The sequence below is a fragment of the Zootoca vivipara genome, chromosome 13 (genome assembly GCF_965207765.1).
Source record: "Zootoca vivipara chromosome 13, rZooViv2.hap1.1, whole genome shotgun sequence".
NCBI lineage: Eukaryota > Metazoa > Chordata > Lepidosauria > Squamata > Lacertidae > Zootoca > Zootoca vivipara.
Window position 1 is genome coordinate 23669791 of NC_142596.1, and position 14431 is coordinate 23684221.

The following is a 14431-nucleotide window of genomic DNA, read 5'->3' on the forward strand; positions in this document are numbered from 1 at the left end:
AGGCGGCGACATAAGCCCCACGCCACCCGAGCCACCGCATCACTCCCAGGAGAAACGTGCGGCTCAGGCACACTGCAGACCCTGTGGTAAGTGCCACCCCCCGCGGTGTGGCGCCCAGTGCCCCCTGCCTCCCCTAGCTATGCCTCTGCTGAAGAGGGTCTGGGAATGCTAGCTCAGAGATCAGTTGGTGCTGCCAACAAACAGTAGAGTAACCAAAGTTTCAGCTGGCACCCTCCTATGCCTTTAGCTGTGAACTGATCTGTAAGAATTACCAGTTTTTCATGGCACAGAGATTAATATCCCCATTTCCCAATTTCTACAAATCAATCTGATACCAAAGGCATAAGAGCAGACCAGAGTATGTGCTTCCTGGGTCAGTGGCAACCCGTGTTAGGGAGAAGTAGGGTAAACGTAAGTAGACTATACATGGGCTATTTTGTGGTAGATCAGTATCTCAATGGGCTACCTAAAATAAATAATCTAGGTCTGCCTAGGTCTGTATTTTCCCGTACATTACCAGGATTTCAAAGGCGGAATTGATGTCCGGGCGGGGGGATTTCCAAAAGGTGGTGCTACAAAATTTGGGGGGGTTTCCAAATTTTGGGGGTTTTTCAACAACTTTCAGGGTGCCTCGGTTTTTACTTTTTGAAATAGGGCAACCCTAAATAAGCCAAAATAGTTATTAGGGCAATACCTTTATTAGACCAACAAGAAACATCACAAAAATAGTGTGCGAATATTTTGAGTATTTTGTGACCATTTGGTTGATCTAATAAAGATCTTGCACTAATAAATGTTTCAGAATTTTTCTTACGGACCAACACGTTTTAAAAGTAAATACAGGAAAACAGACAGCATTTGAAAAGGCTCAACCTCTGCCAAACACAAGAGCCACAGGCAATGAAGCTACTTCTCCTCCCCAGAGAACTCTAAAGGGTTTCCAGCTTCCTAACACAAACCACATACCGAGCAGCCAAAGGACCTGCAAAATTAGCCACACACCCAGTTCTGTGATGCTTCTTTTGGTAGAAAATGAGATTTCCCCTTCAACTGCAGAGAGCTGCTATTAACAAACTTAAAAGCACATGCCTGATCTTTTGAGTGCATTTCATAAACACGTCTCTCAAGCAATTTCATCCACAATAAAGTTGCTCTGTTTATGTATTATTTAACGCAGGTGGCCCTGTGGGTTAAAAAACCACAGAGCCTAGGGCTTGCTGATCAGAAGGTCGGCGGTTCGAATCCCTGCGATGGGGTGAGCTCCCATTGCTCGGTCCCAGCTCCTGCCAACCTAGCAGTTCGAAAGCATGTCAAAATGCAAGTAGACAAATAGGAACCGCTACAGCGGGAAGGTAAACAGCGTTTCCGTGTGCTGCTCTGGTTCGCCAGAAGCGGCTTTGTCATGCTGGCCACATGACCTGGAAGCTGTACGCCGGCTCCCTCGGCCAATAACGCGAGATGAGCGCGCAACCCCCAGAGTTGGTTGAAAATGTAGTACAGTACTAAACTCAAACTTTGGTTGGTAGGGGTAGCCAAAGTGACTCCAACACTCATTGGCCTCAGCCTGCTTGAATGAGGATTATTAATTATTATTATTATTACTACTACTACTATAAAGGAGGTCAGATCCATAACTGACAAAACAAAAATATAAAATGTACTAATGATAATTCCAAAGCAGATGTAGACTGGGATAGACATCTCCACTTAAAAGGTTCGTCTTCAGAGGGTGCAGAAAAGGTAACAGCTACAGCTTCTGTTTGATAATTAACCTGAGGGAATTTCCAAAGGTCAGGTGCCACAAAGCTCAAGGCCTGGTTCCTATATTGTGTGAACAGAACTCCTGCAAAGCTGTTATCTGCAGAGGACAGTGATGATGGCCCTTCTCTCCTCCAAGGACACCTGAAGGCTCTCTCAAAATGGCCATCTTATTCCACAGGTTATTATCCTTTCCAGTGAGATGTGCTTCCAAAGATTTGAAGCCTGGTTTCTTCAAAAGACCCTTCCGTTGCCATATTGCCCCCACCTAGTCCAGTCCTATCGGCAGAGCAAGGGCACATTCACTCCATACATTTAAGGCACCACGACGCGCAGGGCCGTCTTAAGCGCCCCTGGCGCCGTGGAGTGACGGATCCCTCCGGCGCCCCCCCGCCCCGTTTCCCAGCACGGTGGGCGAGCGGGCGCAGCGCACAGCTGCCACAGGTGCTGCTGCGCGGCGGGCAGGCAGGCAGAGCACGGTTGCCGTGGGCACAGCTGCGCGGCGGACCGGCTGGCCAGCGGGCGGATGCAGCTCGCGGCGCCCTCCTGGCGGGCCGGCACCATGGTGCCCTGCACCACCCAGCCTGGCCGTAGGGCCGGCCCTGACGATGCGCCATGGGTTCCCCAAGGAATTCTGGGAACTGTGTATCATGAAGGGAGAGATCAGAGAGCTAGGACTCCCAGAATAACCCAGGAAAAGCAACTGGCTGCTCAAAGCGGTATCACGGTGCTTTAAATGTATTAATGTGGCCTTAGCGTCATGTAGCAAAAACAAGATATTTCTTGCGGAACCTTGAAGACTAAAAAACTTACTATGGCATAACCTTTCAGGAAGTTCCCTTTCTTCCCCATGCGACACACTGTCACAGCACTCTTTTTCTCATTGTTTGCATTGCTTTTAGGAAACTTTCTCATAACTGTTTTCCTCTTTGTGCCTGCCCCCCTACCCCCCCCCAAAAACCCCCTCAAATTCACCCTATTTTTCAGTTTCCTAATACATCACAGAGGCCCGTTCCCAGACAGCCACTGAATGCAAACTGGAGGGGCCCGATTCCCGAGCATACGCCCCCACAGGCTGCTTTTGCTGCAAGGCCACAAGATTTCCGTTGTTCTGGGACATCTGGAGTTACAACATCCAGAGGGGGAGTTGCTTGGATTTAACCCTGTGAATGTGGCCTCCATCAGGGAATAATAGGTTGCCAGGGATACGGATGTTTTACTGAGTGAACAAAAAGTGCAGCGAAGAAAGAGATCAAGCATAATGCGCCATCACCACCACCTATGATTAAAGAGCACCTCCGAGGATAATAGGAAGCCTCTTCCCAGTTCACACTCCCGAAAGAGAGAGGAAAAACCAAAGGCTACTTTAGACTCAAAAGATAAAGTAATTATCCCAGCAATGTGATGGGGGGGGCATCCCAACAGATGAGAGCTTACTTTCAAGTTACACAATACTTTTTTCAGGCATAAGCATGGGGAGGGGGAGATACAGGGTTGCATCCAATTGAAATTAACCGACATTATTAACTTAGGCCCATTAATTTCAGTGGGCCTACTTTTGAGTATAACTTAACTGAATACAACCGAATTTCTGCGTGTGACATAAATTGGATACACTACACTTTTAAAACACTCTCTTTTCCTCAGAGAATTCTGGGCACCTTGGTTTGCTTAAGGGCTGCTAGGAATCGTAACTCTGTGAGGGGTGAACTACAGTGCCCAGAATTCTCTGAGGGTGAAAATTTGTTTTGAATGCACGTTGAAGGTATAGCGTGAACACAGTCTTAGCTGGATAAAACCCAGGCTCAAAGTTACACACACTCAAATTCATGGAAAATGTTAACTTGGTAGAACTTTGTGTTCTTCGAACCCAAACCAAGGAAATCCATCTTTTTAAAAAAATACAGTAGTAATAATCTTGCTTTCAACGACTGCACGGTAAGGAGATTGAGTGTAATTCAGAAACTCACTGCCAGAATCTTGAGCAACTATAATCCTAATTAAAGAAGTCACTTCTTCAAGTTTTTGGTCTGTGGTATCACTGGCCTTGTTAAGACCTTGACCCACCCGCAAACCGCAACTCTTCACAAGAATCTTGCAAACTCTTGTCTTCTTGAACAGGAAGGGAAACCAAATTGAGTAGGGTTAAACATAATCTCTGAAACATGAGCCATCTCTACACACACAGACACACACACACAAAAACACACCTCTCACCCCCTTTAGGAAGCAACACTGGTGTGGGTCACAGCCTACAATCAAGCACTTCTACTGGAAACAGGGTCTGATAGTGTGGAATGGGGGATGGGAATCATTTCACAAGTTAATTAGTGACAAAAAAGGCAAATCAATCTCAAAGAAGCTGAAGGGTAACACGTTTTATTAATGTCTGCTAATAAAAAGCATTGCTATTCAGCATCCTTAAGACAGATCTGCCTTTTTTTGCCATTTTCACTGGATGCTTCCTGTTTTCATGCATGTGGGTGCAAGTATTTTTTAGGAACAATAAATGCACAGTGATTGCAAATACAATACTAGGCAAACTTGTAAGTTTTGCCAAACACTAATAAACTTGCTAAATTGGATCACTTTCTAAAGCATCAAAAGTGTTTCCAATAACAGCTGGAAAATTGCCAACGCAACGTAGCCTAATCAAATTAGACTAATCTGCACAGGACCATTTTCCAATTCATAATTTTCCATTAAACCCACAGGTTTGCTGTAGAATTAAGCCTAACCCTAAACCGTTGCCCATTAACCTGGGAAAGGGTTGTAGCTCAGCAGTGGAACACCTGCTCTGAATGCAGAAGGTCCCTGGTTCAATTCCCAGCATCGCCAGATAGGGCTGGGAGAAGCCGCAGCCTGGAATGCCAGAGAGCTGCTAACAATCATTCTACGCCCCATGATCAGAGTGAACAATACTAAACTAGAGAAACCAAAGTCAGCATAAAGCAGCTTCCTATGTTGCCAGGATGCCTGCTTTGCAAATGCCACAAGGGTCTCCCTGAAGTGAAAACAAGCTAGCTTGGTACTCATACCCAATGTATTGTTGCATGCCACCCCAATCTCAGTAGTGGGTGATTTCAGGTGCCTACCCAGAGTTCAGTTTCCTGTGGCGTATTTAGGACAGGCATAGGGCAAACTCGGCCCTCCAGATGTTTTGAGACTATCAATTCCCATCATCCCTGACCACTGGTCCTGTTAGCTAGGGATGATGGGAACTGTAGTCCCAAAACATCTGGAAGGCAGTTTGCCTATGCCTGATTTAGGATACAGTATATGGTTTATTTTACACACATAAACAACCTAAGCCTATGCTAAAGGTGCTCAGGGCATTAGCACCCCAAGGTGGTCTTGCTTCTCCCATAGCCACAGCGTTGGATTCAAGCAGAAATCAAGCATTTCTCTCAGGCTTCAGCCTGCCTCCTGCTTCCAGCTTCAGCTCTGGCTTCTGTATTTCTAACTACCAGCCAGTTGAAGTGTGGGGGGGGGGGACAACGACACCCATTTCGTATCTGGCACAGAGCCACTTCCTTTGTTACCTTAATGACTCATACTTAGGGAGTCATTACAAAGAAGCTGGCCTGGCTATTCCAACAAATTAATCCTTGCTTAGATTTTAACCCTTGCTGGATCCTGGGATTAGAAGGGACTCAGGCATACCTGTACAGCCTATCTTCCCTCCAAATTCACAATACCTTACCTGCATTCAGACTGAATTCTTCTGTGCTCCCCTGGAGTTCAGCAAGACCAGCACTGGAACTGGGAGTTTGGTTAGCTAGTCTTTTCTTTTCACTGCTGTTTTTGATCTTGCTTTTGCACTTCATTAAAACCTTAAAAGCGGCATCTTAAAGGCTTAACATATTTATTGTGGCACAAGCTTTCACGGACTAGAGTCCATCAGATGCAAATTCCCTTTGAAAATTGCATTTTCTCTCTATTCACTGTAGTGTTGAAGCTGGCTTTTAAACTCTGACCTACAGTATTTGAAACTGTCAGCATGCCTGGTGATTAATTGTTGATTCTTAAAAAAAATATTTATTGTGAGCCGCTGTGGGCATGGTCTGCTAAAGATAATTAAACCTCAAAAAGATGGAAACTACCCAGGTGCCTAGGAAAATATGCCTGGAAAGCAATGAATTATTTGTAGAGCAGCAGCCTACCGCATTTAAGGTGCACATGGACCAATACATCAAAATAGTCCTGATAAGAGTAGACAAACCTACTGAATATCACCAAACTGGCTATTACCATTTCATGTGTGAAGTGCCCACAAGACGGATGAAAATTCACAGAGCAATTAAAAACTCAGGTTTTGGGGTAGGGACAGTTTTGATGACCGAACAATTAAAAATTGAGGCAGGGCTACAGGGCACACAAGTTGAAAATCTGCCAGCCTGCAATCACGTTATTTGTGTACACACAGCAAGGGCTTTTTTGTATTCCTGTACTTGGGTTCATTGGCATAAGAGATAAGTTATGTAGAATGAGGCCATTCCTCTTCTCTTCATTAAACCAGATCCAGTTACTTGGGCTGCTTCTACATTAATTAGTAGCAATTGCTAGCTTGCAAACAGCAAGAATGAGGCCATCTGTGACTCACATCTCAAACAATGGGGAAGTCAGAGGAAGGTGGAAGACAAACACTAAGTCTTGTGACATTCCAGATCTCTTACATCTTTAACTGCATTAAATATCTGAAGAAGTGTGCATGCACACGAAAGCTCATGCCTATGACAAACTTAGCTGGTCTCCAAGATGCTACTGGAATGATTTTTTTATTTTTTGTTTCGACTACGTCAGACCAACACGGCTACCTACCTGAAACTTGCATTAAATATGTTCTTTACAGGCACTCTTCTGACCTATACTCTTCACAAGGTAAACGTCTGGTGTAGAGGAGAGATCGGGGTCAGTTTTGTAATGATTCAGAAAGTTCATTGGAGCACCAGACAGGATCCAAAACAAGAGAGTTTGGGATTAAGTAGAAGTAGTTCACAGAACAGGAAACACAAACTTTTCAGTTCAAAGGTTGCCAAAGCACTACCAGCAGGCTTGAATTGTTAAGGGAAGGACCTAAATCAGAGGTACCGTAGGTTTCAGCCCCATCACCTATTTTGAGGAAATCTGTGTAAAATATTTAGAGTGCATTTCCCTTAACACCTGAGGGAACATCTCCAAAGCTATGAGCTTCCCAGGATAGGCAATGTGGCTTTTCAGCAGCTGTGAATGCAGACACCTATGTCATCATTAAATCTCAATTTGAAACATTTCAGTAAATGTTTGTAAAAGTGATTCACCTGAATTACTGCACAACTGGCCAGGTGCCGGGGGTTATAGTGTATTAACATAACCTTCCTGCTGTGAAATCCCAGCTTAAATTTGATCTAATGTGTGAGGCTGCCCCAAATACAGTAGCAGTCTTCTCCAGTATAAAGGACTGGTGTTCTTTGTTAAATTGCAGCCCAATTAGACATAGTTAAACACACACACACACACACACTGTACCCATTAAAGCAAAATAGATTAGGGAGAAATGGTTGGGTTCTCCCCAGTATTTGAAATATGTTGCTTGAAAAGCCGTTCTCTTGCTATTCTTCCAAAAATGGTTTGAGCACAAGGGGAAGTAGATTACTCAAGGGAAAACCCAACATTTTTAGCAGAATACTCAGACTCGAGGGTTTATTGGTCATGTTGCCACTGCCTATGAAGACACACATCCTTTTTTTGCCATCAGTTTTTGTTTCGTTCTTTAAAAAAGCCTCATGCTTTTTAAGCGCTGCATTGCTCTCAGCCTCTTGCTTTCCAGCACCACCGATGAAGGAGCACGCTGCATGCAAAAGGCTTCTTTCTAATCCGCCCTGGTTGGCTGGAGCAGGCAGAAAGCTGTCTGGCTGTGAGAAATGAGAGTACTCAGTGATGTCACCAGGAAGGCAGAGCTCCTTGCTGACACAGAGCTCTGCCGTTGTTGACCCTCCTGTTTCCAAGTGAGTCGGGAGCCAACCAGAGCTCTCGTCCAGCCCAAGATGGCCTTTGAACTATCCACCAGCAACTTCCTGCTGTGCTTTTTTTTTAAAAAAAGTACACAGTGCAATGCAGTATGTCTGTTAGCTATGCGGCACAAAGGAACAGCCATTTTGTGACAAAGCAGACCTGCAGTAAAATGCTTAGCATTTTCTAATTTTGCTCCGACCCATCTAGCCCATTTATTCTCCCCCAAAATAAATGCTTCGTGCCTCACACCGCAAGAGATATTGATGCCTCCCCTCCCCCGCCAGTAATTCTCTCCCTCTTTCCCCTCCACCCTCATTGCTCATTGTCCCCAGCTAAAAATCCTCATTTTAAATACGAGTGGTGCTTCATAAAATGGCCGCCACTAGCTGAATGTGCTTCTTAACAGAAATCTGCATGATGCAGCTTACAGTTACTGCTTACAGCTTTAATGAGAAATTGCTCTGGAAATAAAGCCCCCAGCTTGCAGAGAGAGTGTTAGCGGGCATAACAAAAATGCTGTATTAACTCTTGTGTAGTCTAACTAGTTTATAGACTGTGGTGCATGAAGGCAAATACAAATGTTGCCATACCGAAGGATTTGCGATGTGAGCATGCATTTCGAATAGCACAAAAGACAAGTCTCAATTTGTAAGAAATCGTAACGTTATGCAGACTCCTCTCATGTGTTATTGAATACCCCAATCCTGTGAACTGTTTACCAGGACTCCATTGGGTACAGCGGAGCTTAATTCCAAGTAACAGCCCAATCCCAACTATGTTTACTTGGAAGCAAGTCTTGTTTAACTTATGCTTAGGGTCAGGTTGTGCAGCCTCATGGAACTTCTTGTGTACATAGGGGGTTCCCAAATGTATGTAGGATTTGTTGCAGGTGCTCCCATCTTAAATATGGTGTAGCTAAGGATCTTACAAGAGGTGCAATTCACCTGTGACCACCCAGAAACTGTTGGGACTCCCAACTCACCGCAGCCCCGGCAGCATGACCAAGGATCAAAGATGACAAAGTACAGAACAGCAACAGCTGGAGAGGCACTGGTGGCCCACCCCAATCAACAGCCTACTTGGGGGTGGCACCCTTGCCAGGAAGATTAATTTGCTATCTTCCTTCCCTAGCTTTCAGGCAGCAACAGGAAACATTTTCATTGCTGAAAAGTGCTTTTCATGAACACAAGACGCCCAACTGTGTCCAACAGAACTTCGTTCCGCATAACATGCATCAGACTGTGACTTAAAAACAGGTTTTAAGAGGGAGTGTGTTTCTCTATTCTTGTTAAAATATTGCATTGTGTTTTGATTTTCTGTTTTTACTGTAAACACTGCAGAACGTTTTTGACATGAAGTGGTATGGGAATTTAAAATGAATGGTTCATGAGCATAATGGGAATCATATGGTTCCATGACAAACCTTGTGCGAAGTTCTTAATAGTTTGGGCTTTGAATTAAATCTTTTTCCAAATGACTGGACGTGTTCCAAGCTGTTTATAACCTAAAACAAAGGTGGGCAACCTTTGGTCCTCCAGATGTTGGGACTAAAAATCCCTTTGGCCCAGTCAGTATGGCCCATTGTCAGGGATGATGGCAATTGTAGGCCAACAAGCATGTGTAAAACCACAGGTTCTCCACCCAACTTAAACCATAACAGGTTTTGTTGCAGAATAAGGTTCCACATACTTGCCCCAAACCACATGAGAATATTCACTGTTCACTCACAGCATTCACTTGTTAGGTTAAGAAGTGTGAAACATTATAATTATGAATAGGATTAAAGGTTATAAAACCAGAGAAACTATAGTAGGCAACCATTGTGCAATGACAAGCTGCATCAGAACATGGACTTGAAGCACACTTGAGTTGTATATTTTTTGGGAGTTTTATCCCATCCAATATAATGGCATATTGAAGAAGAAGAGAACAAGTGACCCTAAAGATCATGAGCCACATAGAATCCCTATTCCAAAACTGTGGAGCAAGTATTAAAAAGCAAAACTTCCTGCAAGAACAAAATGTGTTCTCAAAATATTTCCCAGTAGGAATTGTGTTCTCTGCACAATGTATTCTTGTAGACCAAAGCATAGGAAACACTTAGGGAAAAGAAATATTGAGCCAATTTTTGCAGGGTGTAAGGAGCATGGGACTAGTCCCACCTCTCTGTCTCATATACACATTTACCCACCCTTCAACCAGCACCCCAATCTTATCACCCAATCAAGAGAGGCCTTGATGTATACCATCTATGACACATTCCTTCACCCCAATCAGATACAGAAAGGAAGTTGTAAGTAGGATGTGTGTGTACAATTTCGAGGTGGCCTTCCTAAAAGTACTTTCCCCACAGATACACCTTCTAAATCCAGGAAATAAAAGTACTTTTCACAACATTGAGACAACCAACAGCTCAGAAAATGAACTCCAAGGAGGAATTGTTTACAGTAAATAGTGTTTTTCCATTGGTCCCTGTGAGAAAGTATTGCTAGTACCGGTAGTAAGTATCCTCCTTTGAAGAACTGCAAGGGGAGGGGGAAGAATAGGGATCTTTATTTCAATACAAAAGGTGTTAACATAATGCTTACCAGGAAAGCAAAAGTTCATGTGTGGAGGTTATGCAAATAATATACCCATGGGGAAGAAAAAGGGGGGGGATGTCAAAGGGGTGGTTAATCTAATTTTCTAATTCAATTCACATTTCACAGCTTTTTAAAGGTTTAGTTTGCTGCCTCTCATGATACTAAACCCCTTTGTTCAGTTTATCACATTTATTTATTACTAAAATGCAGTGGATTTCTATCAACGTGGTTTAACCGATTAACCAGCTAATTTCAAAAACAATGTTGTTACCAAGTCAGCAATTTGACTTTCACAACTGCATGTCTGAATTGTGAGTTTCATTGAGATGAAAATTATGCATTCCTAAAAAGAGATCCATGCTTTCTTGTACCTAGGTGTGGGAATCAAATGGCTTTTTCACCCCCATCAAAAATTGCAGCTGCCATCAGTTTTAATCTTCAATTAAATATATCCACATCCACTGCAATATTTTACATTGCTTAAACTTTGAATCTCTTAGTGCATAACATACTGTAGGAAAACACCCACAACCCCTAGGGTTTTTCTACCACATGGTATTAATTCAAATTCTAATAATCTATTGGATTAAAATCTAAACATCACAATATATCATTCATACACTTACAACAAGGCACAGGTTGGTACACAAATTATTTTCAGGATTATAAACACTCAAAAGCTGAAAATGGGATTTTAAGTAACAAAACAAGCTAGGGTCAGTAAATATGTCGCAGAAAATTATTATTAGAATTATCAGGGACACACAGCTAGAATTCCCCTGCTATAGTGTTAAGCAAAAAAGTGACATTCAAATCAAAAATATTTTTATTAGACTTGCCACCCCAACACCTGCAAAAATAAATACACAAAAATCCCAAACATTAAAATTTACTCAAAGTTAAAAAGAAAATAGACAAGATTCCAAGGTGTCCCACTTAGTTCATTTCTCTTTTAAATGGAAGAATCTACTGTACTATCAATGGGGAAATCTGGTTACAGTGTATCAAAATATATTAAAATACCTAAAACAGTATCAAAGTTCTGTAAAGCCAAATTGAATATGAAGCAAAGGGTGTCAACCACACACACACGTTCTGGTTTTTATTATAAAATGATTTCTTTCTCATTCATATAACTTTGTGTAGTTTCTTATTTACAATACTATCAGGCTTCTGTCTGGCCTTCAACTAAAGTTTAGACTTCACAAATTCTTCAAAGGAAAAAAAATCCCTTATATGTAAAATGGTGCAATGCAGCAGTGGCTATACAGGCAAGGTCATTTTTCACAGCACAAAACCCCTCAAAAACACGAAATTCAGAAGCTAAAACTTGCATAATATACAGGAAAAGGTTCCATCTGTAGAAAGGTGCTTTACCTTTTAACTATGGCATGGGGCCTTTCAATCACACCACAACTTCCAGAAATTGCAACCAAAAAAAAGAAAAAAAGAAAATCAGGGTGTGGCATATTAGCAAGCTCAAGGTCACTCCTTAAGAAAAAAAATCAAAAGCATTGAAATATATATTTTGTTTCTCTCCTGGTGGTAACCCAAGGGTGTCAAAAGGTAAACAATGAAATCAGGTTAATAAAAAATAATAAAGTTGAGAGATCATACCTCGAAGCATTGCTGTGGACTGAACCCTCCTCTCCTTGGCTTTTATCCGTATCTCTCATCATCTTTTTATTCTTAAATATTTAAGGGAAAGGTAGAGAGGTGGCTGTGTTTGCTTTGAAGTCCTGTGCCCAGGTATTTACTGTCAAAAGTTGAAAGAAAGGTAAGGTCCCAGTTTGTGCCTATGGCTTTCTATACCAAGAACAAAGTCCTGGCGCTGCAATGGTATTTGTTACAATAATGCAGAACGCTGATCAACACGGGAAAAACGGAGAATATTACACCTTTAAAAAAAAAATACGAGGGTACACAGCCCTGGGGAGCATCCTACAAACTTTCCTAAAGTAACCCTGGAAGCAAGTATTCTCGGTATTTTATTGCGTCATTCCAGGGTCGTTCAAACCGGTCGAGGGGGAAAAAAATCAAAAGTATTCAAAAAGGACAAAAAACCTTCAAAATGGTAATTAATAATCGCCCACCTACCTGATCCAGGCACCGGCGCCAGGTCCAACCCGATATTAGTTTCGGGTCGTGGGAAAACATTAGCTCCAAAATATTTCAGCGGCAACACGGAGAACGAGAGAAAAAAGCCGGATTTCTTTTGAAAAACAATAAAATAAGGCGTTTAATCCCAAACGATCTGCATTCGTTCAATCGCCAGAGGCGATAATTAGAGCCAAAAGATGGGGTAAAAAGGATCCGGAGAAAAAGCTCATTAAGAGAGCGCACCAAAATGGAGGTACGCCATGGCTTCCAAGCTAGGAAAAACAACGACCTGGGCTGCCTCCACGGCTGCTTCTTTCCAACAAGGCGAAGGGAGAGAGCCCCAAAAAGCTGCTTTTCTGCCCGAAAAACGCTCGATGCCCCCTAGGGCAGTCCCCGCGAGAGGCTAGGGGCCGTAGGAGCCCCCTGAGGTAGCCAAAAAGTTGGGCAAAGTTGCGCAAAAGTGGCGGAGGAGGGGGAAAAAAGCAGGGAGGCTCAATGCGCTCTCCAAGGCACAGCCGCCATCTAGAGCTTTCTTCCCAGCTCTGAGCTCTGCCTTTGATTGACACTCTCTACATTTACCCCACAACTCAGGTGATGTACCATAGACCCACCCCTTCATTTCCACCCAAAAAGAGAGGGGGAGCCTCCACCTCAAGGGTGCATACCCCCCACCACTGGCATCTTCATACCCAACTCCAATCTGTGGAGGGGGCAACTTAACCCCATCTGGTTCAGACACCCTTTCCAAGCCAAAAGAGATATTATTGGTTGCTTTTGTTGGAGAGGACTGCCTTAGATCACTGTCCTTGGGCTAAAATTACTTCCTCTTTGGACAGGAAGTTGTGGTGTAGCAAGCCATTTTGAAGGAATGGAAACAAGACTTGTATCCAGTGAGTTGGCACCAGTGGTTCACATGGGAAGGCTAATACCCCCAAAGGGTAATTTTTAAAGCAATTCTTCAAGTAGCTTATTTCTGATAGGCACTGAGACACAAATAGTCCGAAGCCATTAATCGTATAAAAGTAATTCCAATGGGCACAAAAAGAGTTATCTATTAGCCCTTTTGACTCAATAGCGCCACCCTAGTGGTTCTATTTGGAAAGGACAAAATTGTTGTGCTGGAATTCCAATTTGCTGGTTACCAAGACAATGTAAAATAATTCTAACATAGTCATGGTTTTATGACCCATTTCCTGAGCTCTTCATTTCAGCCACACTCCAATGACAAAAGCTTATGTTTCAATCACCAACTATTAACAAAACTATTTGGAACTCCTATGGAAAAGGTGACACAAGAGTTGCTTGTCCAGTGACCATCCCTTTCCTGATTGGGATATTGGGTATTTCTCATAACCCCAAACATTTGGAAAGCATGTTATACCATTGAAAAGTACCATGGATGGACAAATGTCTATCATCCAGTGACAGAGCAGAAGGTCCAAGCAAATGACAAGTTCCATCACTAGAACCAGTCTGTTGCCACTTTCCCACATTATTTCAGCCCAACAAAGATACACGAAATTTGAAGAATTTAGTTGAGAATTCTCTACAATGGAAGAAGGCTATTCTTGAAGGTAGGTTCCAAATCTTCAAACTGATGAACATCTTTGGGTCAAAGTTAGTGGCCACCTGAAATTCTGACTAGTACCTCAAGCAGAATTAAATATCCAAGGAATCACACTAGTCAGAATCTCAGTTGTCTTGCCTAAACCGAAACCACCACTAGGCAAGCCATAGAGAATACACATTAAGAATGGGTAATTGTGCAACTGCCATCTTTACAACATTAATATCAGAAACATGAACATCAAAGCCATCAATAAAAATCTTCAACAGCAATCTGGCAGTTTAGATCCAGTTTCCTCTTAATAATTATTCACAGCAGTATGTCAGAAAGAAAATGGACCTTCTAACCCCAAAATTATGTATCAAGTTACTAAGCTACCAGATCTGAGTTACTTGGTAGACATGAAGTGGCAATAGGTATTCAGTAATAC

The 14431-nt window shown here is 42.8% G+C and overlaps 1 protein-coding gene across 9 annotated transcripts in view; it reads right to left on the reverse strand.

Annotated features, from left to right (window-relative positions):
* The window catches only part of CHD2 (chromodomain helicase DNA binding protein 2), a 68196-nt gene extending 55218 nt beyond the window's left edge, over positions 1–12978 (reverse strand). For 6 of the 9 annotated variants that reach the window (XR_015946777.1, XM_088656585.1, XM_035132029.3 and 3 more), the window contains exons 1-2: positions 12432–12978; positions 11952–12090 (exon numbers count right to left, since the gene is read on the reverse strand). Coding sequence is in view for 3 of the 9 variants with exons in the window: in XM_035132029.3 (XP_034987920.2) it covers positions 11952–12013 (62 nt within the window). In the remaining 6 variants the exon portion in view is untranslated. The remainder of the gene's footprint in view (positions 1–11951; positions 12091–12431) is intronic. The other 3 variants (XM_088656586.1, XM_035132030.3, XM_035132032.3) reach the window with 1 other exon arrangement.
* Positions 12979–14431: the final 1453 nt, after the last annotated feature.